This window comes from Setaria viridis, chromosome 3 (assembly GCF_005286985.2).
Source record: "Setaria viridis chromosome 3, Setaria_viridis_v4.0, whole genome shotgun sequence".
Classification (NCBI taxonomy): Eukaryota; Viridiplantae; Streptophyta; class Magnoliopsida; order Poales; family Poaceae; genus Setaria; species Setaria viridis.
In genome coordinates, this window is record NC_048265.2 from 23,295,345 (window position 1) to 23,322,150 (window position 26,806).

Consider the following 26,806-nt stretch of genomic DNA (forward strand, 5'->3'; position numbering starts at 1 on the left):
GCGCTGGTATTTGTTTTACAAGTCAGAACCCAATGCTATGCAAAGTTGCAATCCAGCAGAGAGCTCAGTTCTTAGTAAACACCAAAAGGCCAATGGGTTTGCCTTGCTTTAAACATCAAAACTATTCAAGCATTGGCCAAGCGCCACAGCAGAGAGGTCAAGGATCGATCGATCACAAGAGCACAGCCGGGCAAGGGATGGGCTGGGCCTTCCGTTAATTCGCAGGCCCACACGTCCGTCCTTCCTTTTAGCAGCAAATGGCAGTAAAAGGCCTAAGCTTGAGCGTGGCCCGAATCCATAAAAGGCCCAAGTTTGGGCCAACCACCAGTTCTCGGCCTGGCCCACCTATCCGACCCATTGGCATCCAAGTCTAGTCTGGTGGACCCGGTCCATCTCCCCGCCCCGTGCGCCGCCGCCCGCCGCCATCAGCTGCCCGGACTCCTCACTTTTCTCCTCCGCACACCAAAGGCGCCGCCGTCGCCTGACATGGCCGAGCCCGCTAACCGGAGGATGGAGGCCATCCGCCGCCACCTCCTTCTTCCCCCGCCTCCGTCCCTGCCCCTTCGCTCGGTATGTGCCACCCAACTAAATGCCACTCCGTTGATTGACAGAATTGCTGGCATCCGTCTCGGATCATCACCGCCCAACCTTGATCTCCCTTTGCTTGATTTCTTTTCCCCTTCGCCGCAGAATCCCCTGAGCGGCCACGCGGTGGTGGAGCCGAGCCCGGTGATCATCGGCGGTATGGTGCTGGATATCCATGCCAAGCCCTCCGTGCGGCCCCATCCCGGCACGACTGTCCCTGGAATGGTATACTCCTCTCTTCTAATTGACTGACTGATGATTGTCACTCCCTTGTGTTGCCTGAAGCGAGGTGTAATCGTGTGATGGGCTAGATCCATAGTGATATCATTAAATGGTTCTGTGGAGTATGAAGTAGGGAGTTGAGTGCTACAATATGCATGGCTTAATTCCTCTAGGTGCTGTACTGCTGTTACAATGGGCTTATAATGAATGGTCCTTGTGTGGCCGTTTGTCGCTTGCTGCTCCACCTTGTTGCACTCTAGATCAGGCTCCCTAGCTTCCGTGCTGATAGTGTCACGTACTGAGGTTATACAGTCGTTTTGGCTGAAGCTTCTATTGTGATAACTATTCCATAAGCATTTTAAGGTTCATGTTAAAAAGTAAGGGTAAGGTCCTCTCAGTATATGGCTCCATTGTTAGGGTTTCATATGCAGTTCCTTCCGCGTCTTCACTTAACGTAATGCTTATGTATAATTAGTATAATTATGAAACTCAGTGCCTGTTGTTACAGTCTTGGTGTTTATCCACTTTACAATGAGGTCATTAAGTTGTTCTCTGGATAAAAACTTGATTTTGGACTTATGAATAAGAGGTTTCAGTTGCCGCTTTAATGCTCTAGTTTAAAGTGATTCCATTGTTTGTTTCAAATTTTCATACAAATTTCAATGCCTTTTCATCTAGTATTACTGTGTTAGTCCATATTTTTTGCAGTTGGTTCGTCCATACTTTTGGTCTTTTGGACTATGTGGCTGCTTGTACTAGTTTTATGACAATCATAAAAATATAATGAATTTGTAATTCTTAGGTTAAGTATGTCAGTGGTGGTGTAGCAAGAAATATTGCTGAGTGCATGTCAAAGCTTGGGACACGATCCTTCATGATAAGTGTTGTTGGAAATGATATGGCAGGTATCATGCAATTTTCTTTTGAGGAACAAGTATCATATATGTACAGTAACATACTTTGTGTTATGCTTTATTGACTCCTGTATATATACTCTAATACTATTTTTTATCCTACTTAAGGGGACTTACTTTTAAATTACTGGAGGTCTGCTGGATTATGTACAGAAGGTAAGTTTGAAGATAGCCATCATGTCATGAATCCATGATATAGGAAAACTCAGATGCATCCTTGTTATTCTTTTGAAAACATAGTTCTAATGTTTCTTCTGTTTATTTTTCAATTTGTATCGAGTTGCTGGTTCTGCACAGTTTCTATTGTTTTCCATTGAAAGGATCTATGGCCCAAGAAGCGGGGGGGGGGGGGGGGGGGGGGGGGGGGGGGGGGGGGGGGGGCGTTGAATTGGGAAAGGGCCTAGATGCACCTAGGTGCTTCACCCATTACTGTTACACTATTTGTGAGGCCTGGTCGAAGGCCTTAGTTTGGTTCAAAAATGAAATCTAAAATGTCACCATGTCAGGCAATAGAGACTTCATTTTTCTTCACAGCCATCATGTCCGAAGTTTGCGCTCAAAATGACCAATTTAACTATGCTACTCTAGCAAGCATGCAGCATCAATTCATGTGAAATAGTGTGCATTTCTTGAAAGCAATAGAAACGAGATGGAACCCTACTAACATACAATGGGGAGGACATATTGGACTACCTTTCTGTTTGTAAATCACTGCAATGAATGACAAAATGTGTGCTATGGCAGGGACTTTACCTTAAGCCATCACTGTCTGGTTGTCCGGCCTTCCTCTGATGAATTCTTATCCTGCAAAAACTTGATAACTGGCATAATGTTTTCTTGTGAGCTCAACAAAACTGATCGTATTTGTATTTTTATAAATTTAATCACTATATCACTTTGATTGATTTTTTTTTCTCCCTGCTAAAGAGCGTGCAAGGGGTTGTCGGGTACTTCTGTACAAAAAGTGAATGTTGGATTTCTTGTATTTAGACATGTTGAATTAGTTGTGTGCAGGAGAAATGCTGGTACTTTGATCTAGACATAGATAATAAGTCATGAATGTCATGACTCATGACCTTGCTAGATAGGGGCCCCAAGGCCTCAGCCCTCACATGAGGTAACCCTTGAACCCCTGCAACATGATGGTACCAGTAATGGCAGAGACACCACATGACCAGGAAAGAGGAATCCTAGACCTAGATTGATTTATATCTTGGTTCCCTTAACTAGAGAGCGTTGCTGGCTTTATAGGTACTACCCAATGGATGCTGATAACTCCTTGACAATTTTTGATATAATCATGGAGATAAGGATCCTTATCTAATGAGGAAATATCTTTACTAAATGATAACTTTCTAAATAACTTTAAATGTTACATGCTCTCCTGCCCTTGTTCAGCCTTAACTCAATCCCTCTGTAGTCTGCTGCAGTGTTCATGATATGGGCTCAAACAGATCCATCTGGAAATTTTCTATCATAATGTTCTGTAGAACAACTCATATCTTAACTAATCAGATCAAGTAACAATCTGTTAAATAATTGGTTATAACTGCATCTTCTGAAGACATTTTCCTTGTTCTTTTGTTTGAACACCCTAAATCCATTCCACTTGTCTGTAATTTAGCATGGAATGGTGCATCAGAGAGAGGGTTGCCATTATTAATGTGATGTGTTCTTTATAACATCCTACTTTGTGACGTTATTGCATAATAACTACACAGGAATACTGCAGGTTCATGATGTTGCCACCCCAGTAGTATCAAATGTATTTGACGGTAGTGGAGAATTAATTGCTGGAGTTGCAAGTGTTGGAGCAGTTGTAAGATTTCCACAGCACACTTTGTACTGTTACCTGAGAAAGTGTAGGGTGCTGTTTATGAATTATTGCTGGTTTGTTTGTTGCATTTCCTTTGTGCAGGAAAATTTTCTTATTCCGAGCTGGATACATCGGTTCCATCATCATATCTCTAATGCACCACTTGTAATGCTTGATGCAAACTTACCTCCTGAATCCCTTGAAGCAGCTTGCACAAGTAAGTTTTCCCACCTTAAAGTTTGTAGGGAAAAAATAGACACTGAAAAATTTCGTGGCAAACTGTTTACTGATCATGACATGGAAAGTCATGATTGAATCTTGATTTATTTAAGTTCCATTTGAATAAATCTAATGATTGAGAGATTTCTTTGTAAATTTTCTTTAAGATATTTTTGAATGAACATTTTCTTTAAGATGTTTAGTTCGTATACCAGTGCTCGTCTTTTTAATCCTCTATAATGATAATCCAGTAAACTCTATAATGATAGATCAGAACTTATTTGTATGTTTTTTAGGGAGCCCTGTTGCAATACATATGCAGCTTTTATTATGTGCACTCCTGATTTGTGAACTTTTACTACATTTTAGTCTTTTTGAAAATGTTATTATTGCATTGCTGTATATTTCATTATGCTGCAATGCTCCCCATCCTATTTTTTATTATTTGTAAGCTTTCCGGGAAAACTTAGCAACTGTTGTCTATACTCCTAGTTATTGATATAATATGTTTTCCTTATCTTAATTGTATTGATTAGGACAAAAGGTCGATGGTAACACTATGTTGAGTTATTTTTCCCAGTGGCATATGAATCAGGAGTTCCTGTGTTATTTGAGCCTGTCTCAGTGGTGAAGAGTCGAAGAATTGCACCAATTGCAAAATATGTAAGTGTAAAGGATTGGTCAACTGTTTAGAAGTATCCACTATATTTGAAGTTTTACAACTTCATATAATTTTTTTTTGTGATGATTCAGATAACTTTCACTTCCCCAAATGAGATTGAGCTTGTTGCCATGGCAAATTCATTATCCCCATCGGTGAAATATAATTTTCAAAAAATGGAGCAGTGCAAGGACAAAGCAGAGGCTGTTAAATATTTGTTTGAAATGCTTAGCCCAGCAATGTTTTTTCTTCTTGAGAAGGGGATCAAGTTGCTTGTTGTGACACTTGGCTCGAATGGTGTTTTTATTTGTTGCAAAGAGCACACTAACTTTATGAAAGATCAGTGCAAGTGCAAACAAACGCCTTTCTCCAGACAGTTAGTTGAAAAATTGGAAGGGTGTTTTCCATCCAACAATCCTATTAATTTGTGCGGAGAAAGCTCTTCAAGAACATGTGTTTTTCATTTACCTGCAATATCTGCTTCAGTGATCAGCCTCACAGGTGCTGGTGATTGCTTGGTTGGTGGTGTCCTTTCAGCTCTATGTGGAGGCTTGGATATCATCCGGAGTGTTGCAATTGGGGTCGCTATAGCCAAGGCATCTGTGGAATCTGAAGCCAACATACCTGATGACATTTCTGCTGCAAGTGTTGCAGGTCTGCTACAGTAATCTTCAATCAGTTTCTTTCTTTGGTAAAATTAATTCTTAGTTTTTTTTAAGAAAAAGTTCTTGATTTTTGAACTATTCTTACCATCAACTGTTAGTAGGGTGATGAAAATAGTGGGGACAATTTTTAAGATTGAATCTCAACTTTCTCATGCAATGTAGCAGATCACTTGGAGAACCAGAACTAGAAATTCAATACTTCAATTTTTTTGCGGAGTGCATTTATGAAACCGCAAACCAAATCTTAGTATTGATGTTCAGTTTTAACTATATCCTAGATGTGAATGAGAAATGCATTGCAATTTTGTCGTCCAGATGTTTCATACCTTATGCAGTTATAACCTCTTGTGTTCACCAACCATCAGGGCTCTTATAATTTGTATATGCCGTTCCGAACTGATTATCAATTTACATGACAGATGATGCAAAAAGGGTTTTGCTGTCTGCAAAGACACTTTGGTGCAAATGAAGAATAAAACACCAACGCCAGAACTTTGCTGCAATTGGAAGACATTACATAGTTATTGTTGAAGCTGTTGAACTCTGATACTGTTATATACAGCACATGTTGTAAGAAAACGGAGCACAGATCACAAACCACATTTTCTTTCGTGCTCTCATTTAATTTTTTTTGTATATTGTGAGTGAAAATTTGCTTAACGGAGCAAATTGTTTGAAATATTTGTTATTCCAAATGTGTTTTTCATCGGTTAATGTTGCAAGACTGATGTGCATGCGTGATAGCTTTTTTTATAGCTGCATGTGCTAAAATTCTTAGAGACCTTGATCTGTGTTACATCTCGTTTTTTTCAAACCAGATAGCTGTTAGAAACACGTGGCATCAAAAAATTGAACCTTCAGTTTGGAAAACTACAACTTCCGGTTTTGTTCCGTCTAAATCACTATAAGGTGTTCATGAATGAGGTCTTCTGTGTCTCTCATTAACTTGATTACTTGAGCACTAAGACTTTATTAAAGAAGATGCATCCCTCTTATAGTATGGCATACTTACACCTAAGATTAAGAATAAATATAATTCAACCACTTAAAGCTTCAAAGCTTTGATTCATGCAACACTATAATACCTCTTCACGAGGGATGTGCCTAACTCTCTTTATTTTGAGCACATCAACCTTGAACCGGTGACTTGGACTGAAATTCATTCTTTGCATTAGTGAAGTCTATGTCTAGTCCACGAGTTAACTTCTTTCACAACATGAATGATTGATGCTTCGCAATATGATGATCTCCATGACCCTTGATACTTCAGTGTCAATCCCATTTCTATTACCTTCACTCTAGTTAGGTTCTTCAGCACCAAGCCCTCGCTTGCCCTTGACCTTGTTTGTACCTCGAAATAAGATTTTTGCTTAGCCCTTCCATCCATGTGTCAGTTTGAGTCTTATACTACCTTGCATCACAATATCTTCTCTTTGAAAACCATTTCACTATTTTAATTATCTTCTCAAAGCATATCAATCCATATGAAATAGTACTCCGGAGACCTTCACCTTGTCAATGTAGCACACCTCAACTAATTACGTTCGCTAATGCTTTTTTATTTTCATTGTCTTCAAAATTAATTGGGCTCGTTCGGCTGGCTGCTTTGCAGCTGGCTTCTGCTGCTCGGCTCTCTGCCGCAGCAGCTGCAGCACGCAACAGCTCTCTGCCGCAGCAGCCAGCTAGCCGAACGCAACAGCCAGCCGAACGAGGTCATTGACAAACCATTTGTTTTCAACATAATAACCAATCTTTGACATTTCTTCTATTTCAAGCAATCTTCTGATTTACGACCACTAGATTTCACTAGATAGACATAAGCTCAAGCCTTCTTAAACATCATCAAAATTGCTTGTTTTCTACATCAAGATACCGAATGCCATTGATCAATACTTGTTTTCCATTCACATGAGCCGGATGTACATATCCTTATTTGAATTAACATGAATAAATATCAATCAAACACACATGCACCTGCTCATATGCTTAAAAAGTTCATTAGTCACCCAAATCCACTAGGGGCCTAGTGCACTTACACCCCGCAAAGGGCGCCTAGACGAGGAGTAGGGGACCCTATTCGTCCTCTTGAGGCATCGCTCAGGGGTAGGGGTTGCCGGAGCGAGCCCTGGCCTGCAATCAACATCATTTTCTTAGGGGTATTGGGAGGAGGAGGACACCACCTAGGGAGATGCCACACAAGGGAGGCTTCGCCCTCTACTAAAAACCGATGGCCCCTCCATGGCGTTGGTGAACAACGTTCAAAAATTGAAGAGAAGCCACACCAAAATGATGGGGAAACATGCTCCTTGTGGACAAGAATATGGGCATCCACCGCCATAAATACCCTGCGACAGGGGCGGATCTAGCAGTGGGGCAGGCAGGGCTCAAGCCCCCCTACTGCCGCTCGGATAATGGAGCCCCTCCATGATTTTTTAGGAAGAATGATGAAGAAGAGAAGGGAGGGAAGGAAGGAGAAGAAGAAGAGGGAGCCCCTCCTAAATTAACATGCTGCATCTACCATTGCCCTGCAGTGGCAGCCTCCCTCACTTAGCAACTCGCCATTCCATTCAGCTACCCTCCCTTATTCTTTCTCATCATGGAAAATTCAAGCCTTTTGTATGTTGTGCTGAGAGATCTTGCCATGGTCAATGTTATCGTGTGCAGCAAGCCCCAACCCTGACGGCACCCCACAAGACAAGATGAGGAGAATGGAGGCAAGGCCGGTCCCGTGAGAACAAGGACTAGGGTCCATGGGGTCAGCAAGACCACCACTAAGAAGCCGTGTCAAAAAAGGCACAGTGCGAGGCAGAGGTCACGACATGCTGTTCCTCTAGGGACTGGTTGCACCATCGCCATCTTAGATGGGGTTAAAAGTCGGGGTAGACTTTTGCCCAAGCAGGACCAACAAGCACCATCCTCAAAGTTGGCGACGAGCTGTGATGATAGTCCACTATGCGTCCACCTGACCTGCTTTAGGTATGGGAACGAAGTGGGCCACAAGAAGGGCATGACAAGAGGCAGTGCTAGCCAGTGGTGGCTCCCCAATGCTGTGAAGCTAGGCCAAACAAGAATCATGGTCCTTCTCATTTAGGGGCAGCCATGCCACCTAGTACTTGTGTGAGCCAGGTCTCTGTCATAATCCCTACCATTGAGACGCAGCTAGGTCAAAGGGGCCATGGCTTCGGGTATTTGCAGGGGCTAGAACCAGGAGTAGATTTGTTTGGACTAGCGAGCACCTTGGGATCATCGGATGGTGTACGAGCACGCAACACTTCAGCATAGGGAATCAGTGCCTCACCTTCCAGCCAGTGCAATCTAGCATAACACTTCAGGTGCTTCCCCACGCCCCGATGCCCCGATGTGTCTATGGCCATGTGCTCTGCCCCCTAGCACCCGACACTTGCTGGCCATGAAGGCCGCCTACCATGCTAGTTCAATCACCCTGACCGCTACCTCTCTATTGTTTTACGAGACATGGCATGGCTTTGATGGGCTCAGTGTGACTTCACCAAGTGCGCATTGTACCCGCCCCCTTCGAGGCATGCCTCATTGCGATGCACGATCTCTGGGGATCGGGCCGACCTAGGAGATGAAGGGGGAGCTTGGGTAGTTTTGCCTCTTGTGAGACTGCAATATACATGAGAAAATAACCATTCCCATCCGTATGTTCGGTTGCATGGATGTTGTAACACGTTCATGCTGTTTGAGGCACTCACAGCCTCTTGGAGCTGGGGCTTCAACATGTGGGAATGCTACCATGGTGTCACACCTGGTTTTAAGGACAAACCGGAACGCACCCTTTATGCATGCTCAGGATCAATTTTCATGCATAAAGTGACTTCACCGGTGAATATCACAACATATATCATTACAAAGCGTTAATAATTACAAAATGACTAGAGGGTCTAAACAAAAAGATTACACAGCGGATTGATACTAATCGCAGCGGAGGGCTTCATCTTCCACAAGAATGTCGACTGGGGTCATGCCAGCCTAGAACTCCAGGTCTTCATGTGTGGCTCCTTCTTCTTACTTTTATGTAAGCAGCATTTAAGGGGGAGGGAGAGAAACAATAGGGGTTGAAGGGGGAAACGGTGAGTACATCGAAATGTACTCTACAAGTGTGGGAGGTAAAGGTATAAGGGCTTATATCAAAAAGGCTGACACAACTGGCTGCAAGCATAAGTTTTAGTTTGTCATATTTTATTTAAATACCTAGTTACTACGGTGAGAGTCTTCCCAACCCAAACCCAACTTAGAGGTAAAGGACTATCATCTAGGGCCAAGCAACCCAACCAAACCAGCCATTCCACCAACTAAACATGTGAGGGTCCAGACCGCTGTTGACCGTGAGCACGGCTGTTATAATAGTTTTACACTCTGCAGAGGTGGTACATTTTTACCCACGAGTCGTGTCACCATTCAGGGGGGGGGGGGCGCTGAAGCCCCCACACATTTTTGAGATGTGTGTGCTACGCGGTGCACTATGAGACCTTTACATAGATTCCCCAGCGCACATTAACCAGTCTCAGGGTATGGACCCATCATTGAACCTTGTCGGACTCTCGGGACTTGGCCCTCATCCAGCCCAGACAACCTAACACAGTCCGCTGGGTTGCCCTACTTAATTGGCCAAGACCTTTCCCATTTAGTTCTCGTGGTTGTACCGTTTGTCCTAAGTGGTCGCTCCACACATCAATCCTTGAAATGGCTCAAGCAAGACAAGCATCAACCCAAAAATACCATCCACCAGACAAACACTTGCTTGAGCCCCTAGGGTTCCATGTTTCTAATAGATCACCCATCCACATGATTATATAGTAATTAGTCAATATTAAGATTAAACCCAACCCATGTGTAGAGCACAGCTAAGCAATTCACTACCCAAAACCACAACTCTCTAAGGGCTTCAAGGAAGTCATAACAAAGTTCTAGTAAACCCTAACATAGGATTCCCAGCAAATTGACTCAATGCATGCATAAGCGTAAATAAAACGGTGACATTATTATAAACGCAGGTATAACAAGGAGTATGCATCAAGGACATTTGCCTGATTTCCCAAGACTACTGCTTAGAAATGTTCCTCAAGGCCAAGCAATCAACTGAAACAATACAATTAAAGCAACTAAGAACAATACATCAAGTAATAATAAAATCATTTTGAAAAGCGTACTACTAGCTAACACTAGTCACTATGAACGAAGATGCACAAGAAGCACTGAAAATGAAGCTACGATTGAAAGGATACAACTATCGGAACAATTACATTATAAAGAAAGACAAAGGACTATATGCTGCATTTATTTTATATAGGAAAAACATGTGTAAGGAATATTTCACAGAAATACCCTAGGTTGGGATTAATTCAAAATATATTTAGCTCAAAATTGTTGTAAAAGCCTAGTCAATTTTTTTATAAGTATTTCATATATGTTATGCAATTTAAATATTTGACATTGACATTAAAAGGCATGTGAGAGCAGCTAATCAACTTATAACATGTGTCGTGTTGTACTAATCAAATTATAATTGAAATACATTTATATTGATATTAATCAATTTAATTAATTTATGAAACACCTCCATGTACACCTAAGTAGATTGATTTTAGGTGGAAAACAATTAAATGTACTTTAATCAGGTTAATATTATATTTCATTATCAAAAGTATAAACTTCGTAAGACTACGATGCTAAACAACGGATGGGATTACGAAGATTGATGTGGTATGATAGGATTGGTTAGCGATGGAGGGGGTTTCATTTGGATGTGTTTGTCGTTTGGTTGGTTGGTGGATGGTTGCCGTTGGAATGGCATGGATTTGGGGAACGGAAGGTTATGGTAAAGATCTTAGCAAAGAGGTTACTCTCTGGTTGTAGAACATGTAGAGGTGAGGACATTGTGTGTGATGTGGATGGCTAGTACTTGCAGGGGGCAGAACGACTAGAGAAAATATGGACATTGGTGGTGTTGAACGAGTTTTCTAGGGTGCTGGCCGTTTCTTCAGAGATACGCGGGGATTACTTTTGCAGCCATGTAGAGGGAACATAGGAAGACACAAGAACAAAAGGGTGCACTGTGATGGTGAAGGAATCGACGGGACACAGATATGTTCTAAGTGCAGGTGCTGATTGTTGTGGACTGCACGGTAGTGAGCACTGTGACCACCAGAATGTGGAGGTCTGCTGTGCATATGGCCGAGATACATGGTGGGCTCATGTGCAACTAGTGTGTGTGCACTCACATTGAAGGGCATATCGATACCCTTAACCAAATGGTGAAGAACGCGATCGGATTTGAACTGCACTCTGCATGCACACGGCAGCAGGACAGGGACATTGTGACCATCACGACTTCGTCTCTGCTGTACCACATGGATATATGTTTTGTGGGGATGCTACGGGGGATGAGGGTAGGTTTCTGGCCAAAGGACATGCTGTTTCAAGCTGCTGTTCACTGAGGAACGCGAAAGTAACACAGGGTGGCAATGCTGCCACGACAGATGGAGAAGTGAGCACGGTATCCACCATATACAGGGTCTCTGTTGGTCCTCTGGTCGATCAAACTTGTGTGATGCTGTGCAACTATATGTGGCACGTCCTGGTTGAAGGGTACATCGATCTGTTTTAAGGGTTTGACGGGGAACGCGGATCAAACATGATGGTGCGTCTGTGTAAACAACAGGGCATCAAGCATGACGGAATCAAATTCTTCAAAACTGTGACTCCTATGGCCGATCCATCTTTCAGGGATGTGTGCAGGTACAAGGGTCACACGGTGGTTAAAGAGTTTGATTTGTGGACAACTGGATTAGCAGGGAACGCAAAAGCAAGACAGGATGGCACGGCTGTGGGGACAGTGTAGGCAGCGAACAGGGGGAGATTAATATCTCAGGAATCGTGGCACATATGGATGAGCCACTTTGCAGGAACGTGTGCACGTACAAGGGTCACATGGTGGTAAAAGGGCTTGATCATCGGACAGCAGGATCAGCGGGGAACGCAATGCCAACCAGAGGCAGGGTCGCTGGCCGCGAGGACAACGACGAGATAACCGAAGGAACCTCGTCGGGGTTCGCTAGGATTCGATCCATGGCTCATGAACGCGGGGTACAAACCACAAAAGACAGAGAGGAGATGGTGGGGTTCCCACTTTCACCTTTTTCAGGGGTTGTAGATGGGCACGACGAGAGGCAGCGGTGGCGGTTGACGACGGCGGCGACGAGAAGGCAGCGGTGGCGGTTGACGACGGCGGCGACGAGAAGGCAGCAGTCTGCCTGCACGTGTTGCAGAGAGGAGGCGCCTCTGTTCTATGTTGGGAATCAGCAGGGTCGCATCCTTGGAGCCTGCGATGCAAGATCGTAAGAGAGTGGCTGAGGGAGAGAGCGATGGGAAAGGGTTCGGCTTACCGGCGACATTGACGACGAGGGGCTAGGGACCGGCGGCCATTGCTACCGTGATCTGTTTTTCACGGGGACAGGGAAGGAGGCGATGGAGAGGGCACAAGGCCACGAGAGAAAGGTGGATAGGGTGCAGGGCGAATTGGCAAAAGGGATTCCTTGCACTGAGGGCGCTCCGTTTTGGTGGAGGAGATGGAGAGGGAGGGGAGGATTGGAGGGGGCAGCCATGGACAGAGGGAGGAAGGGGCACGGCCATGGGGTCTCGTGATCTGATTGATTTGGGAGACGAGAGGGGAGGGAGAGGGGGCGCTAATTGGGGAGTGGGCATGTGCCTGCTGGTTTTTGGCAAGGGGGGAGAGTCCAGGTGCATATTGCTACAGATGGGAGGGAGGCGCGTGGTTCAATCTTTGCGTGAGAGGGAAGGGGAGGGGCGGCATTCTGTGTTCACGTGAAAAAGAGAGAGGAACTCTCGGCCAGGGAAGAGAAGATGTGAGAGGAGAGTTGGCTGGTTCATGTTGGGCTTTGGCCCATGTAGCATTTTTTTGGTTCGCATGAAACAAAGGATGTAAAACCAGGGAAAAGAGATGGCCTTTGTCCATTACGTAGAGAGAGGTGTCATCTTTTGTACATAAGAGAGGAGGATGGAGTTGTCCCGACAAACATTATCTTAGGCCAAGGAAACAATAAGAGAGACTCGGTTTGGATTAGAAATCGATTTAGGTCAGCAGCTTGCGAGAAGATCGATACGAGGCAAGAGTGTTATTTAGCTTGAAATGGAAGGAAAAAAGATAAGGGATAGAATGTGCAGGTTTGATTGAGTAGGATTCGATCCCAATGAAATCCTCATGGATTCGATTTAGGGTTCGTGGAAGTTGGATTTGGGTTTTGGGATATTGAGACAAGATTGAAACCTAAGTGTGTTTGAAAACACTTTTAAAACTATTTTACATTCATAAATACTGTGCGACCGGCATGAATGCAGCAAACATGTTTTATATAACCTAAGATTCATTTATTCAATTTAGAAAATATTATTTATTTACAAATAGTTTAACACACTTCCTAATTAATTCTAATAAATTTTATTAAAATTTTAAAATCCTACCAAAATTCAAACTAGGGTGTTATACATGGATACCCAAAGGTGTCTTGTTATTAGTGGTGCTCATGGTGGCACAAGGTGCTTGGGTCACGTTGAGCACCGTGGAAGATGTAGCCTTGAAATTGCTCGACCTAGTTCTCAATACGCAGTGAACTCACATTGCCATGGAGCGACTCACAAGCCACCGCTGGAGATGGTGAATGGAGTGGCGATACAACTGCTAATGCCCCACTAGTGCCGATAGAGCAAAAGGATAGGAATGAACCAGCCCTTGGGTGGCTGCGGAGTAGTGAGCCTACTCGGGCTCCCATGGGCACCATGCGAGAGCTGGGCCACTGCAAGGCCCATTAGTGGACCTCCCGAGTGGGATGGAGAGATTTTGGTGAACCATAACACATGCCAAGGACAAATGAATCCTTGGGCACTAATGGTGGCTCTTGGGTCACACCAGGGAGCCGTTGGGTGGAGTGATCCCGTTGTGGCTTTGTCAAGGAGGGATGATTCACCGAGAATTCCCCAACCTGGTGTGCCACTATCTATGGTTTCCTGTTGACATGCGTAAGGATTAGGCTTTAATATTTGGTGAGGGGATTTGACGGGTTAGTCTTGCTCTTCATGATTGGATCAATAACAAGGAGATTTTGTCAGGTTCTAGTTCCCAGGAAAGCAACAACTTAGGTTTGTGTTTTTCTCTATTCTCTTGAGTTTGATCCCTTTACATGGAGTGGGAGCTAGCCTTTTACCTTTTATACTCCAAGAATTAAACCCTCCCTCCCCTCTCTCTCTCTCTCTCTCTCTCACACACACACACACACACACACACACACACAAAGCTACCCGCTCTCGCTGACATGTGCCTTCCCATCCCTCGAAGTCGTGTTATGGTCTGGCAATAAGGCAGGCCCACGGGGAAAGGAGCGTGTCCTCTACTCCTATTCCTCTTATCATTCCTGCGAACACTTGCATCACCTAGAACGGCATGCTCGGGCACATATTGTTCGTTTCATGATCCTACCTATCAGGATGCCCATCAAATTGAGTCGATAGCTGATGATAGACTGCATGCCTCTCTCCATCCCCTCACATAAATGCCTAAGACCATCCATCAATAGGCAAGTCTAGGCGACCACATTGGGAGGGCTTGGGGAATGTCAGAGGAGAGTGCTCAAATCAGATTTTCATACTATGCTTGTTGTGGGGGCACATGGCATGCTCTCCTTGGGTCCTGGATGTGCTCCTTTTCGAGGAGTCGATGCTCCTGATGCGAGAAATTGGACTCGTGGGGCGCACCAATAGACTAGGGTGCAAGGCATGCCTGTGTGAGCTATTGTATGCTTTAGCCTAACCATGCCTATATATACTGCTACACACTATGGATGTTGTAGCCGCAAAACTCGGATTTTGCAAAACGCGCCCTCAATAGCTTACCGTGTTCATAATAGACAAACACTTAGTATAGGATCTACCCTCGATGCCACTACCATGCCATGTCCCCTCTAGAGGCGGACACACATGCACTTGTGCAACGAGAACACTGAGTCTGAATACCATCTGTAAGTAACACCAGATGTCTAAATCTTCTTACATCCCACCTCCCACGTGAAATGGGCCCGCATATGCATAGCACCTCTCTCACACTTTCATACTTATTTCGTGTAAAAGTTTTAATGTGGTCCTATTTTGGAGCGACGAGGACTATAAGCAAGCCCGAACCTACTTAGACTATCAAGGTAGGACTAACTCTCCCAGAATAGATCGCAAGGTCCATAATAGGCTAGATCCAGAACACCAATGGTTTGGGTATTATAGTAGAGGAAAGTGAGGGTGGTGGCAAATGGGGAGTTGTGAGAGAGAAGGTGGTGATGTTGACTTCTGGAGCTAAGAGTTAAAGGGTTAGGGTTCATGGTTGGAGGGAGCCAACAAGAATGGTGTCGTGCTAGTTGGTTACAAGCATCGGTAGGGATGGTTATTAGCATCCCTATATGCTGTCGACTGGCTTGTCTATGTAAGGCCATCTTACCTTTACAACTGATTGGGTGTTGTGTGCAGTGAACCAAATAAACCGAAGCACCTTGTAAGAAGTCAGCAATCCAAGATGTTGCACCACAATATCACCACCATGTCTAGAACCACCCAATCCTCCTATGAACCTTTGGACCCATGCTCTTTTCACATGCTGAGTCAAGCATAGGTGGGCCCCACGCAAAGCATGACCCACCACATTAATGTCTCATGCTCCTCACATGGAATGCAACAACTGGTCCCAACCAAGACCGATCCCATGTGGGCCCTGTATCCTTCTTTGGATCTTGTACCTATCCCTTTGGCATTGGCAGCGCGTGATTAAAAAATAAGTCGACAAAAGCCTTGCAGCTTCATTCCCCCTCTCCCCGTCCTCTCTCCCTTGTTTTCTCAGATCTGAAATTCTCAGTGCTCCTTCCTTCAATCCAGCATGGATTCGCGTCCACCTTTGCTCACTGCTGCTGGCACCTACTCATCGTTGGCATGCGGTCAACTAGCCATTAACGTGCCCATGGAGGAGGCGGGCATGCGGCGCCCTCGTATCCCACTCTCGCCGTCAAATAGGTCGGTGCCATGCTACGCTCCAGAGATAAAGGCCTTCAGGGAGTTCACTCATCGCCGTGTCGGTCTCATTCGCGCCCTCACCGAAGGTGATTTATCATGAATCTCATTTCATCTCAAGTTCATGGATCTAGTTAAAAGGGTAGATCTAGGTAGCTTTGTAACTGGGGTTGGGGTGGCATGCGAGCATGCCACACGCACACCGGGGGTGGGATCCATTTTGAATATCAAATGCTACGAATAAAAATTAGTGATCGATTAGCTTGCTTTGTACTTAACATGCTTGATATAACCATAAGGAGTGATGATTTGAAGTTTGGCATGTTTCCTTTTTATTCAACTTGTTCCCAGCTGATATGGAAATAACTGAAAAATATGATGAACCTCATGGGATTTCTTTCATGCAAGATAAAATTGTTTTTTGTTGCAAATTGGTAGTATATGATCTTTTCTTTGGCAGTTTTATCTTTTTATCAATAACTAAAAATAAATATTCTTTATGTTCAAGAAAAGATTAGAAAATAACATGGGCTAACAATTATTAATTGTATTATTGGCTACATCATGAATATATAATTTTGAAATTTTCTATTTGTCTATAAGTTAATTTATCTAATTAATTTTTAAGTGTTGATTTGTGATATGTGTGAAGGTTGTTGTGTTCACTTATTGGGTTTGCACTGGTGATTGGGTTTGTCCATAGCCAGTTAGCTACTTTTGAATTTATAACCGGGGAAGGATTTTGTTAATTGCTCCAAGAACAGTAGGGCTTGATTTTTTCCCCTTCTAATTTCTGTTATATGTGCATATTTTTTCTGGTATTGGGTTCACGAGGTTTGAGTTGCTATTTGTGTTACAACTTTTACACTAGTTATTATATATTGTATGTGGAGTTCACTTGTAGTGTAAATACTTCATCATTTGTGTTTTTTTCCATTTGCTACTCCTCTTTAATGGTGATTTTTCCTCTAATAAATTTTGGTATGAGAACCTGATGTAATAGTTGACACCAGTTACAGTTATCTTCAATTAATTTATAATATATTTTATGTAAAGTGTGTGATTCTAAACTATATAAATTACGTGCTTACATGTTCATTTTGAAGTAAAAATCATTAATGGGTCTTGTTTGTGTGGTATGCCCATATGTGCTTAATTATATTCTTTTTGAAGTAAAACTCATTTCGATATGTTGGGTCCTCTATGAATGTATCATAAATGTGCTATTTGTTATTGTAGTGTTGGCCATCCAAAAAATCTTAGCTGTGCCACGTAACCCTATCCCTTGTGTTTCAATATTTGCAGATGTGGAGGAATTCTTTCGTAAGTGTGCCTCAGGTAAGTACTTGTGACTCAGCAGTGTACGTACGTAAAATAATGTTGTGAGCAAGTGGATTCACGTTTGTTTCATTGGGGTGTAGGTATGCGTTCTCTGTACCTGTATGGCAACTACAATGACGCGATTTGGTGGGAGGTGCGGCAGCCGGGGCCTGAGGAACTGCTGCTTGGAATCAACCTAGCGAGGGGTAATATGAGTCGCATCAAGTGGATGCAACACATTGCCATGCTTTGCGACGCATGGCTCATCAACATCGCTTTCTCAAGCGCCCAAAATATGACAGCTGAACAACGGTATAATCTGATCGATCACAGAGTTATATTATTTTACATATTTCCTACTCCATCCGTTCCAAGATGCAGGTCGTTTTGACTTTCTAATATAGAAATTTTATTACGTACCTAGATATAACCCTATACTTGGGTACATAGTAAAATCTATGTATCTAAAAAAGCTAAAACGAGCTACATTTTGTTCAAAATGGAGGAAATACTTCTTTATTTATTAACTGTAGCAAGCAACCTTCAAATTATGTGTGTGCGCACGCACGCAGATTGTTAGCGATCATATAATTTACTCTCAGCAAGTCAGCAGCATGATATCAGAGATTGTTGCCTCTCATTATATTGAATGAGGGAACCTTTTTGATTATTTTGTTACTGACTTTATTGGCCTATTTTGAAGAGAATGTGCAGTTTTGAATGTTCCTCCATGCATGCATTGGTGTCAATTTTGTGTGAAAACTTCAGCTGAAACCCTGTTTCTGATTCAATGATTTGCTCATTGTATGGCAGGGAGCGCTTATTCCATCGGATCAACAGCCTGCAAACAGTGCATACAGCATTCCTTGCTAGTGACACCTATCGCCGCCTATGTCGTGAAGAAGAGAAGGTACATTGCTTTTACTCAAAGTGCAGAATATATATGCGAACCGAGACCATATAAACTGATTCCACATTTCTTTATGCAAAGGTGTCTAGGCCAGCTGCTGAACAGAACGACCAGACTGAGGGTGAGGGTACAGATGAGATCATCTGCATACGCTGTAATGGCCGCTACCGTGCAAACGCATTCTGGATCTGCTGTGATGTTTGCAAGCAGTGGTACCACGGCAAATGTGTGAAGATCAGGGCCAAGCAAGCAGATCAGATGAAGAAGTATGAGTGCCCTGAGTGCCTCAGTGAGAAGAGCGGGCATTCTTAAGATGAGTTATTACCCAATGCTATCTGATCTGTTCTACAGATGCTAGACATGCCCTGTGGTCCAAGGCCGTCGTCTCCAACTTGCTACTGCTGGTTGTTCCTTAAATCATTGCGATCCCTTATGGCGCTTTTGACTGTTCCGGCCTTAAATCTGGACTTTGTTGCTGTGTTCTCTTTGTAGTATGTACTGGTGATTCGGTGAGTCGTGATCCTGGATGCTCATTTCGTTCCAATAATAATTCTCAACTAGTTTTGTTTAATTGTTTCAATATTCGGTGAGTCATGAACCTGAGCCATTGCGCATAGCCTGGACAGTCCAGGTACCTATCAAATTTGGTCGTCAACACAATTACAATTTTTTGGAAGACAGACCAGCACATAAACGTTGGGTGCATGGATCCATTATATTGTCGGACTACTGGCAGTGCAGCCAACGTTGATTGAATGATGATTCGTCTCAGACTGATGAATGAGTAGAACGACTCGAAAGCTTTCGTAGTTTAACATCTCTGTAACAGTTGTTTATTAGTATACGTCTCAGTGGTCAGTAGTCAATATAGCAGAAAAGGAAAAGGAAACTCTACAGCTGGTAGCTAACGAAAACACGCGTTGCTTACTCTTTGACCTAGACATGGACTTGGACCACTAGCGGGCTAGAGGGACAGCGGAAAGCCGAGAATACATGCACAATCTAGCTTTCTGCTCTCTTGGACTCTTCTACCTCCGGCCAACATGTTCCAGTCCATAATATACGAACTACTCTACGAACCACACACCTGAAATAAGATTGAGGTTGCTAAATAAATTAGAATCCACCAATGTCCTTTTGTCTATGATTTCTTCTCCTGCTCTTTGTCGAATAGAATGCTTAGTTTCCAATTCTCTCGTCATTCTTTTATCAGGAGTCCAATGTTATGGGTCACATATTAATTTACAGACTTATTATGTTTCTACATCAGAGTGCAGCTTCAAGAGTAAAGACAAGCCTTTTTCGAACAAATATTTTCATTGAATTGGAAATTTCTAACTCGAGTTGATTCCCTTTTCTAAGGGGTAGCTGAAAAATCGCGATCTTGAGTTATAGTTTTTCAAATCAAGTTAATTTTTGCTATAGTGGAAACACTACCGGAAACCTCTAATTTGCCGAGTGTTTTTATGTTTGCCGAGTGCATTTCCTTGGGCACTCGGCAAACAGCTCTTTGCCGAGTGTTTTCCAAAAACACTCGGCAAAATAAAAACATTCGGCAATCAAAGGATTTGCCGAGTGTTTTTTTTACACTCGGCAAACAAAGAGTTTGACTAGTGTTGTTTTTTAGCACTCAGCAAAAAAAAATTCTGAAAAAAATGAATTTTTTTTGCTGAGTGCCCCCGATCTGGGACACTCGGCAAACAAAAATATCTAGTTATTAACCAGCACCCCACCCCTTCGGGTCCCCACCCCTCATTCCCCCGCACTCGGCCGGCCCCCAGCTCCCCCTCCCCTTCTTCCTCCGTCCCTCTTGGCCCCAGCGCCCCTTGCCTCCCTGCCGCCGCCGCCGGCCGACCCCTGCCGCCGCCGCCGGCCGACCCCTGCCGCCGCCCCTCCCCTCCCTCCCTCTCCTGGGCCACGGCCCCTCCCCTTCTTCCCTGGCACCGCCCCTCCCAGCCTTCTTCTTCCCTGGCACCGCCCCTCCCTCTCCCGGATCTGGCTGGTGGAGGCCGGTGGCGGTTGGATCTGGGCTCTGGTGGTGGCGGGTGGTGGGCGGCGTGGCGGCGGGATTCGTGGTGCTGGCGGCAGCGTGGTGGTGTGTGGGTGTACTGGCAGCGGCGTGGTGGTGCATGGGTGTGCTGGCGGCAGTGTGGGTGTGCTAGAGGTGGCGTGGTGGTGGCGTGGGTGTGCTGGCGGCAGCGGGGTTCACTACGCCGCGAAGGAGGGGCAAGCAGATGTGGTGGAGACCATTGTTAGCTGGCGGCGGAGGTGAACGGCGCCGCCGTGTCGATGCTGTACATGGCAGTGATAAGTGGGTCGGTGCGTGGTTGTGGTGGTGGCGGCGGCGTGGGGCAGCAGCGGGCGTGGTGTTAGCGGCGGCCGTGGTGGGCGGCGGTCGGTCACTAGTAGAGAACTTAACTTTCGATGTGCCCCCTTTTAATCCCGGTTTAAAGTAGGCCTGGTATAAAAGGGGTGCGCGGAGCATTACTCCCGGTTGGTATTTGCAACCGGAACTAAAAGTCACCTTTTGTCCCGGTTCAAAAATTAGCCACCCGTGGGGGACCCTTTAGTCCCGGGTGAAAAAATCAGCTACCCGTGGGAGACACTTTTATCTCGGGTGGTAAGAATAACCAGGACTAAAGGTCACCCTTTTAATCCCGGTTGGTGTTACCACTCGGGACTAAAACTCACGACACCAACCGGGATAAAATGGGACCTTTTATCCCGGTTGGAAACTCCAACCGGATAAAAGGATCCCTCACAAGTGGCTGAAAAAGAATTAAAGCCCTAGGACCCTTTTATTCCGGTTTGTAGTACCAACCGGGATAAAATGGGGTCTTTTATCCCGGTTGGTGTTTCCAACCGGGATAAAAGGGTCCCCCACGTGTGGCTGGGATAAAACTAAATCCTTCAGACCCTTTTATGCCGGTTTGTAATACCAACCGGGATAAAAGGGTCTCCCACGAGTTAGTATAAAAGGATTGGATCCCCTGTATAGTCAGATGTGGTGTGTAGGTGGGATGGCAAGGAAGGTACGCGCGAGGCTTGAGGTTGTGGGTTTGAATCCCACGAACCGCGCACGCGCATATTTCGCGTGAAAATCGCGTGACGTGCGCATGTGGGGAGGCCTCCCGGGAATTTATTTATTTTTCAATTTTTTTTGCAAAACCATTTATCCGGTTGGTATTACTAACCGGCATAAAAGGGGTCCTATACCGCGCCTGGCGTGGTAGCCCATTTAGTCCCGATTGGTTGAGGGACCCGGGATAAAAGACACCCCCTTTTGTCCCGATTGGTTTATCCCGGATAGTTTTTTGAAAGATTTGCACCCTTCCAACCGGGAGTAATACTCAGTTTTCTACTAGTGGGTGGTGGCCGACTGGTGCTTGTTTTTTTATTTTTTTCGAAAAATGTTTGCCGAGTGTTTTTGGCACTCGGCAAAGTATTTGCCGAGTGCCCGACGATTGACACTCGGCAAACAGCTCTTTGCCGTCAAAACCTATGCCAAGTGTCGTTTGCCGATGTTACACTCGGCAAAGCCTTTGCTGAGTGTTTTTAGGGCTTTGCCGAGTGCCCGACGATTGACACTCGGCAAACAGCTCTTTGCCGTCAAAACCTATGCCAAGTGTCGTTTGCCGATGTTACACTCGGCAAAGCCTTTGCTGAGTGTTTTTAGGGCTTTGCCGAGTGCCCGACGATTGACACTCGGCAAACAGCTCTTTGCCGTCAAAACCTATGCCAAGTGTCGTTTGCCGATGTTACACTCGGCAAAGTCTTTGCTGAGTGTTTTTAGGGCTTTGCTGAGTGTCCTGTTCCCGTAGTGAAATATCCTTTTCATTAAAAACCTAACAGGATAGTAGTATTTGAATTGATTTCATTCTTTTCGAAACTATAATTAAGTTCAAGAGTTCTTGTGATCGGCTGAGCATTCTAGATGAAGTTACAATTAAAGATTTCAAAATAAGACAAAAGTACGCAAGATCAAGCTAATTTTGATGTTTGATTTGAAAGAGTTTCATCTTTTCTAAAAAAATCTACGTGACCAAAAGGAATAGTAATTAAATGCGCGATCTAGAAGCATGCATGCATGCTCGTATCTTCGTTCTGATTGAATCCTGATCTACCTCAAATCCAATCAAACAATTGAGAGTTCAGCAAATGCTTTCAAAGTCTTCCGAGTAAAATTCTAAGTACGTGTACCACGCGTCGAGAACAAAAAGGACAAACGAATAATCACTGCCGTTTGATCATTGACTTTGAAATCGACCAGATATTCTGACACTGACTTGGACCCCATAAGTTGTCACAGCCACAACTCAGTCCATAAAATGCAGCGGAGGGCGCGGCTTCGTCTCCAGTGTAGTCCAGTTACAGTCCTCCCCGGCCAGACGAGCGGCCGCTTGGAGCTTCTCTTCCCCATAACACGATAACGCCATCGGCGGCTTCACAACGATGCTGCTCAAGTTCCAGGATCTTGCAAGGTAGCAGCTTTGTTTAGATACTTACTGTATGTTATAGGCAATTCTTCCATTTCCTTCCAAGTTCCGACGATTATGCTACCATTCTTGCCATATCAGGTGTTTCATCGGATCGGAAAGTGCAGCCGCATCGGCCATCAAGACATGCGCAGCTCCCTCCTTGCCGGCGCCGGCGACAGTGTCCCTGCCGGACAACGAGGATCTCCTCCGTGAGATCCTCCTCCGCCTGCCGCCACTCCCTTCCTCCCTCCCCCGCGCCTCCCTCGTCTGCAAACGCTGGCGCCGCCTCGTCTCCGACGCCGGCTTCCTCCGCCGCTTCCGGGAACACCACAGGACACCTCCCCTGCTCGGCTACTTCTTCAACGACCATCGCGGACCCGTCTTCACCCCCACGCTGGCCCCGCCAAACTCCATCCCGCCCGCGCGCTTCTCCCTGCCGCAGCAGCAACCAGCCGGCGAGCGCCTGTTCTTCCTCGGCTGCCGCCACGGCCTCGCCCTCCTCATCAACCGGAGACGCCTCGAGGCCATCGTGTGGGATCCCGTCACCAACCGCCAGGCCACCGTGGCGTATCCGTCGGAGTTCACCACCGACAATGGGGCGCACTGCTGCCGTGGCGCCGTGCTGAGCGGCGGCGGCGGCGGCGGTGATGGCGATGCCCTTGTGCCCGGTGGTGATGATGGCCACTTGATGAGGCCCTTTAAGGTGATCTTAATACGCACGGAGATAAACCATGATCATGCAAGTGTGTTCATCATGTGCGTCTACGAATCGGGGACCGGAAAATGGGGCAATACCATCTCAACTACCATTCTATCTCCTTTCTCCAATCTGCCCAATGTCTTGATTGGAAATGCGGTACTCTGTGGGTTTTTCCAGTGGTCAAACGGCTTCCTTGAACTTGATTTGGATAGGCAGCGCCTAGGTGTCATCGAGACACCAGTGAGCCTCCATTCTGTTGATAGTTCAATATCCCAGGTTGTGCGGACACAAGATAGAGGGCTTGGCCTTGCAATTTTGTCGAGGTTTAGCATCCAGATGTGGGGGAGGAAGGCCGATTCAGGTGGTGTTGTTGGATGGGTGCTGCAGAAAACAATTCAAGTAGACAAGCTCCTTTCGCTACCGCCTTCGATGGACAGTTTGCCAGCAAGGATACTTGGGTACGATGAGGATAGCAATGCAATTCATCTGTCAACTTCTACTGGTGCCTTCGCTATCCAACTTGAATCAATGCAATTCACGGAGCTTTTCAATGTCTATCGGATTGGTTCATATTATTCATGTCATCCTTACGCAAGTTTCTATACTGCAGGTAATATACAGCTTGTCTTTGAACTGCATATGTAACAAATTTCAACTATTGGCTAGCAAGTTAAAGCATGCATTGCAATTTTTTTTTTGTTTTTTCCCTAGTCTCTGGACTTATTTCAATATAGTTTTGATTTATTACTTAAATGCATAGACAATGGTAAAACATATTATTATAGTTGTTTTTTTCGTAATAGTTGGAAATAGACATTACTCCCACTGGATGGTAAGGCTGAGCTATCTGACATATATAGGCGAAATTGGAAAGGGTTGATTTGTGGTTGCTATTCCCTCTTTGCTGCAAACATTTCTTAGCCTGCAAATAAAGCTACTAATGTTGTCAGTTTACATTCATGAATATGTAATTTACCTTGTTTAACTTATGACTTATTTCTCTCTTATGTAGGTTGGGGAATCCGTGAGGGAGATAACAGAACAGAAATATTGAATAACACATGAGAAGATTGTCCCATTATATATGCAAATTCTTGTGTTGTTAAAACATGTGATTGTTTCTTTTCCTTTCTCCTATATATTCTTGGCAACAAATGTTAACTCTACTTGAGAATTCAGTTTAGGTACTCAACTTTTCTTTTCAGTTTAGGCAACAAATCTATCTTTTGCACTGGAACTCATGCATGATGGTGGGTTACTAAGTTTTATTTCTTAGTTTCTCTTTTTGTATCCCTTTTTCAAGCCACCAGAATATTTAGTGACAGGGATAGAACTACAAGAGTATTTTTTTCTATTCATTAATTATTTGATAGTATCCTACTCGATATCTTAGTGGATGCAATTTGTCATAGTGTCATGAACAATTCTTTCAAGTGCAAGGCAATTGCGTTCCTCCATTCATCTTCAAAAATAGTATTTTGTTTCTTTATGACAAATCTTTGACTAACAATACATATAATTCTTTGACACAAATCGATGTAATTATATTCTTATTTAAATAATACTCACTTATGATTATAAGTTTTGTATTAGATAAATGACATAATAATGGTGTACTTGTCAGTCAAATCTTTGTCCTAAAGAAACAAAATACGTCTTATAGTTTGTAATGATGAACGGAGGGTAGATAGTAAGATATTGTAGATATGTAACTAGCCACTACTTCAATTTTTATTGGCATCACATGTGAGTGACCTATGTGATAAAGGCGACTAGTAGGAAGTAGCTTCAAAAATCTTCTATGCAACCATTGTACTATGCATGATGCATCTACCATGAAGCTTTATCACAACACACGTGTACCATATTGAAATCATTGTTGTCCTAATTAAAAATTATGCAAGTGATATCAAATTAGATCCCAAATGTATAATATCTGATTAGTTTTTGCTTTATAATTGTGCTTAATCATACAAAAAAATGGTCATGATAAACAGTTTTTTAACCATTATCTTAAAGGGTTACCATATACAATTCAACTACCTACCGTAAAGTGATATTTTACAGTTTTCAAAGGAAGACCGTCTATCATTTGTATGGCGCACAAAACAAATAGCATTATGTTAACTATCAAATTTAAAAAAGAAGAAGAAGAAAGCCATGACCAATGCATGCTTAATATTATCTAAATATCTAAACTTGGAAGAAGCCTACCTCCTCCTCCTCTAGGACTGCCGGCCATTGAAGCTAGCTCTGGAACCCAGAATCCCTAACCATAATCCCGCCGACCTCGACCACCACCCTAGCCAGCGGTGACCTTGCTGCTGGCCGCTCCCCCTACCTCCCGCCCACTCCACTAGATGACTCCTCGGCGGCACAGGAGGCAGCGGCGGCGCGGGCGCTGAGAAGAGGAACAAAGGAAGAGAAGGGGATCGGATGGTCTCTAGCTCGCGTACGCATCTTAAAGCGGTAGAAGTCAAATAACTATCTAGCTTCCGAAAGCCAGATAGGAATACCGCTTTCTCCCCACTTTGGGCAATTGGGCCCACTCTTGTGCTTCCACCCGATCCATCGCTCTGGCTAGAGCTGGAGACCCTTTGCCTTCCACCATGGCCTTCCTTGACCTGAGCCATCGCCAGAAGCCAGAGGAGACCATTTGGGACCCCATCTACCTATGCTGAAACGATCTGGGCAACTCCTACAAGGCTACAACGATTGCCCTCTTTCAATTCAGTGTTGATATGCCCATGTTGCCAAAAACCCGAACTTCCAGGTCTTACGCACTAAAGTTGGTGGACTTGGCCTTGCAATTTTGTCAAAACAAAACAGAACATGCAGTTCCAATTGATATGGGGAGAAAGGCCATTTCGGATGATATTTTTGGATGGCTGCTGCAGAAAACTGTAGAACTGGACAAGTTCCTCTCACTGAAGTCATCAACTATATCAAAGATAGCTAGTTTCTTTATTTATTATTTGATAAAACATTTGGCTATATATAGCTGTTGTTGCCTGGCTGTTGAGGTACATTCATCATCAGTTGAACTGTGTTCAGGGGTGTTTTTCTCGTATAATTATTTGTGGATGGAAGCAAATCATGTTGTAAATTTGAGTGATACTCGAATTCAAAATTCGTTCTTGATACAAGGTTTATGACTGATGTCGTGATGCACATGTGTGGCCCTGTTTGGATCCATTAGTGCTAATAGTTAGCAGCTAATATTAGTACTAA

At 44.3% G+C, this 26,806-nt stretch overlaps 3 protein-coding genes across 3 annotated transcripts; all 3 read left to right on the forward strand.

The window, feature by feature from the left end:
• The first annotated feature begins 395 nt into the window (after positions 1–395).
• Positions 396–5,796, forward strand: LOC117850521 (pseudouridine kinase). The gene is made up of 9 exons (XM_034732363.2): positions 396–570; positions 691–810; positions 1,610–1,712; positions 1,830–1,877; positions 3,443–3,540; positions 3,640–3,754; positions 4,337–4,419; positions 4,510–5,071; positions 5,502–5,796. Exons 1-9 carry the CDS (start codon positions 487–489, stop codon positions 5,549–5,551), a joined length of 1,263 nt encoding a protein of 420 aa, XP_034588254.1. The 5' UTR covers positions 396–486; the 3' UTR covers positions 5,552–5,796.
• A 10,321-nt stretch (positions 5,797–16,117) lies between these two features.
• LOC117849156 (PHD finger protein ALFIN-LIKE 3) lies at positions 16,118–18,709 on the forward strand. Its single transcript, XM_034730740.1, has 5 exons — positions 16,118–16,256; positions 17,473–17,505; positions 17,589–17,799; positions 18,301–18,397; positions 18,479–18,709. The coding sequence occupies exons 1-5, from the start codon at positions 16,118–16,120 to the stop codon at positions 18,707–18,709; spliced, it is 711 nt and encodes a 236-aa protein (XP_034586631.1).
• Positions 18,710–22,739: 4,030 nt separating this feature from the next.
• LOC117848004 (uncharacterized) lies at positions 22,740–26,725 on the forward strand. The gene is made up of 3 exons (XM_034729310.2): positions 22,740–22,878; positions 22,975–24,185; positions 24,588–26,725. The coding sequence occupies exons 1-3, from the start codon at positions 22,850–22,852 to the stop codon at positions 24,638–24,640; spliced, it is 1,293 nt and encodes a 430-aa protein (XP_034585201.1). The 5' UTR covers positions 22,740–22,849; the 3' UTR covers positions 24,641–26,725.
• Positions 26,726–26,806: the final 81 nt, after the last annotated feature.

Excerpts from the sequence above, each read along its gene's own strand:
- LOC117850521 (XM_034732363.2), top strand. The coding sequence starts at position 487 with ATGGCCGAGCCCGCTAACCGGAGGATGGAGGCCATCCGCCGCCACCTC. Across the intron at positions 1,713-1,829 it reads TGTTGGAAATGATATGGCAG|GGGACTTACTTTTAAATTAC; the intron begins GTATCATGCAAT and ends ATCCTACTTAAG. Across the intron at positions 1,878-3,442 it reads TGCTGGATTATGTACAGAAG|GAATACTGCAGGTTCATGAT; the intron begins GTAAGTTTGAAG and ends ATAACTACACAG.
- LOC117849156 (XM_034730740.1), top strand. The coding sequence starts at position 16,118 with ATGGAGGAGGCGGGCATGCGGCGCCCTCGTATCCCACTCTCGCCGTCA. Across the intron at positions 16,257-17,472 it reads CATTCGCGCCCTCACCGAAG|ATGTGGAGGAATTCTTTCGT; the intron begins GTGATTTATCAT and ends CAATATTTGCAG. Across the intron at positions 17,506-17,588 it reads CTTTCGTAAGTGTGCCTCAG|GTATGCGTTCTCTGTACCTG; the intron begins GTAAGTACTTGT and ends ATTGGGGTGTAG.
- LOC117848004 (XM_034729310.2), top strand. The coding sequence starts at position 22,850 with ATGCTGCTCAAGTTCCAGGATCTTGCAAG. Across the intron at positions 22,879-22,974 it reads AAGTTCCAGGATCTTGCAAG|GTGTTTCATCGGATCGGAAA; the intron begins GTAGCAGCTTTG and ends TTGCCATATCAG. Across the intron at positions 24,186-24,587 it reads CGCAAGTTTCTATACTGCAG|GTTGGGGAATCCGTGAGGGA; the intron begins GTAATATACAGC and ends TCTCTTATGTAG.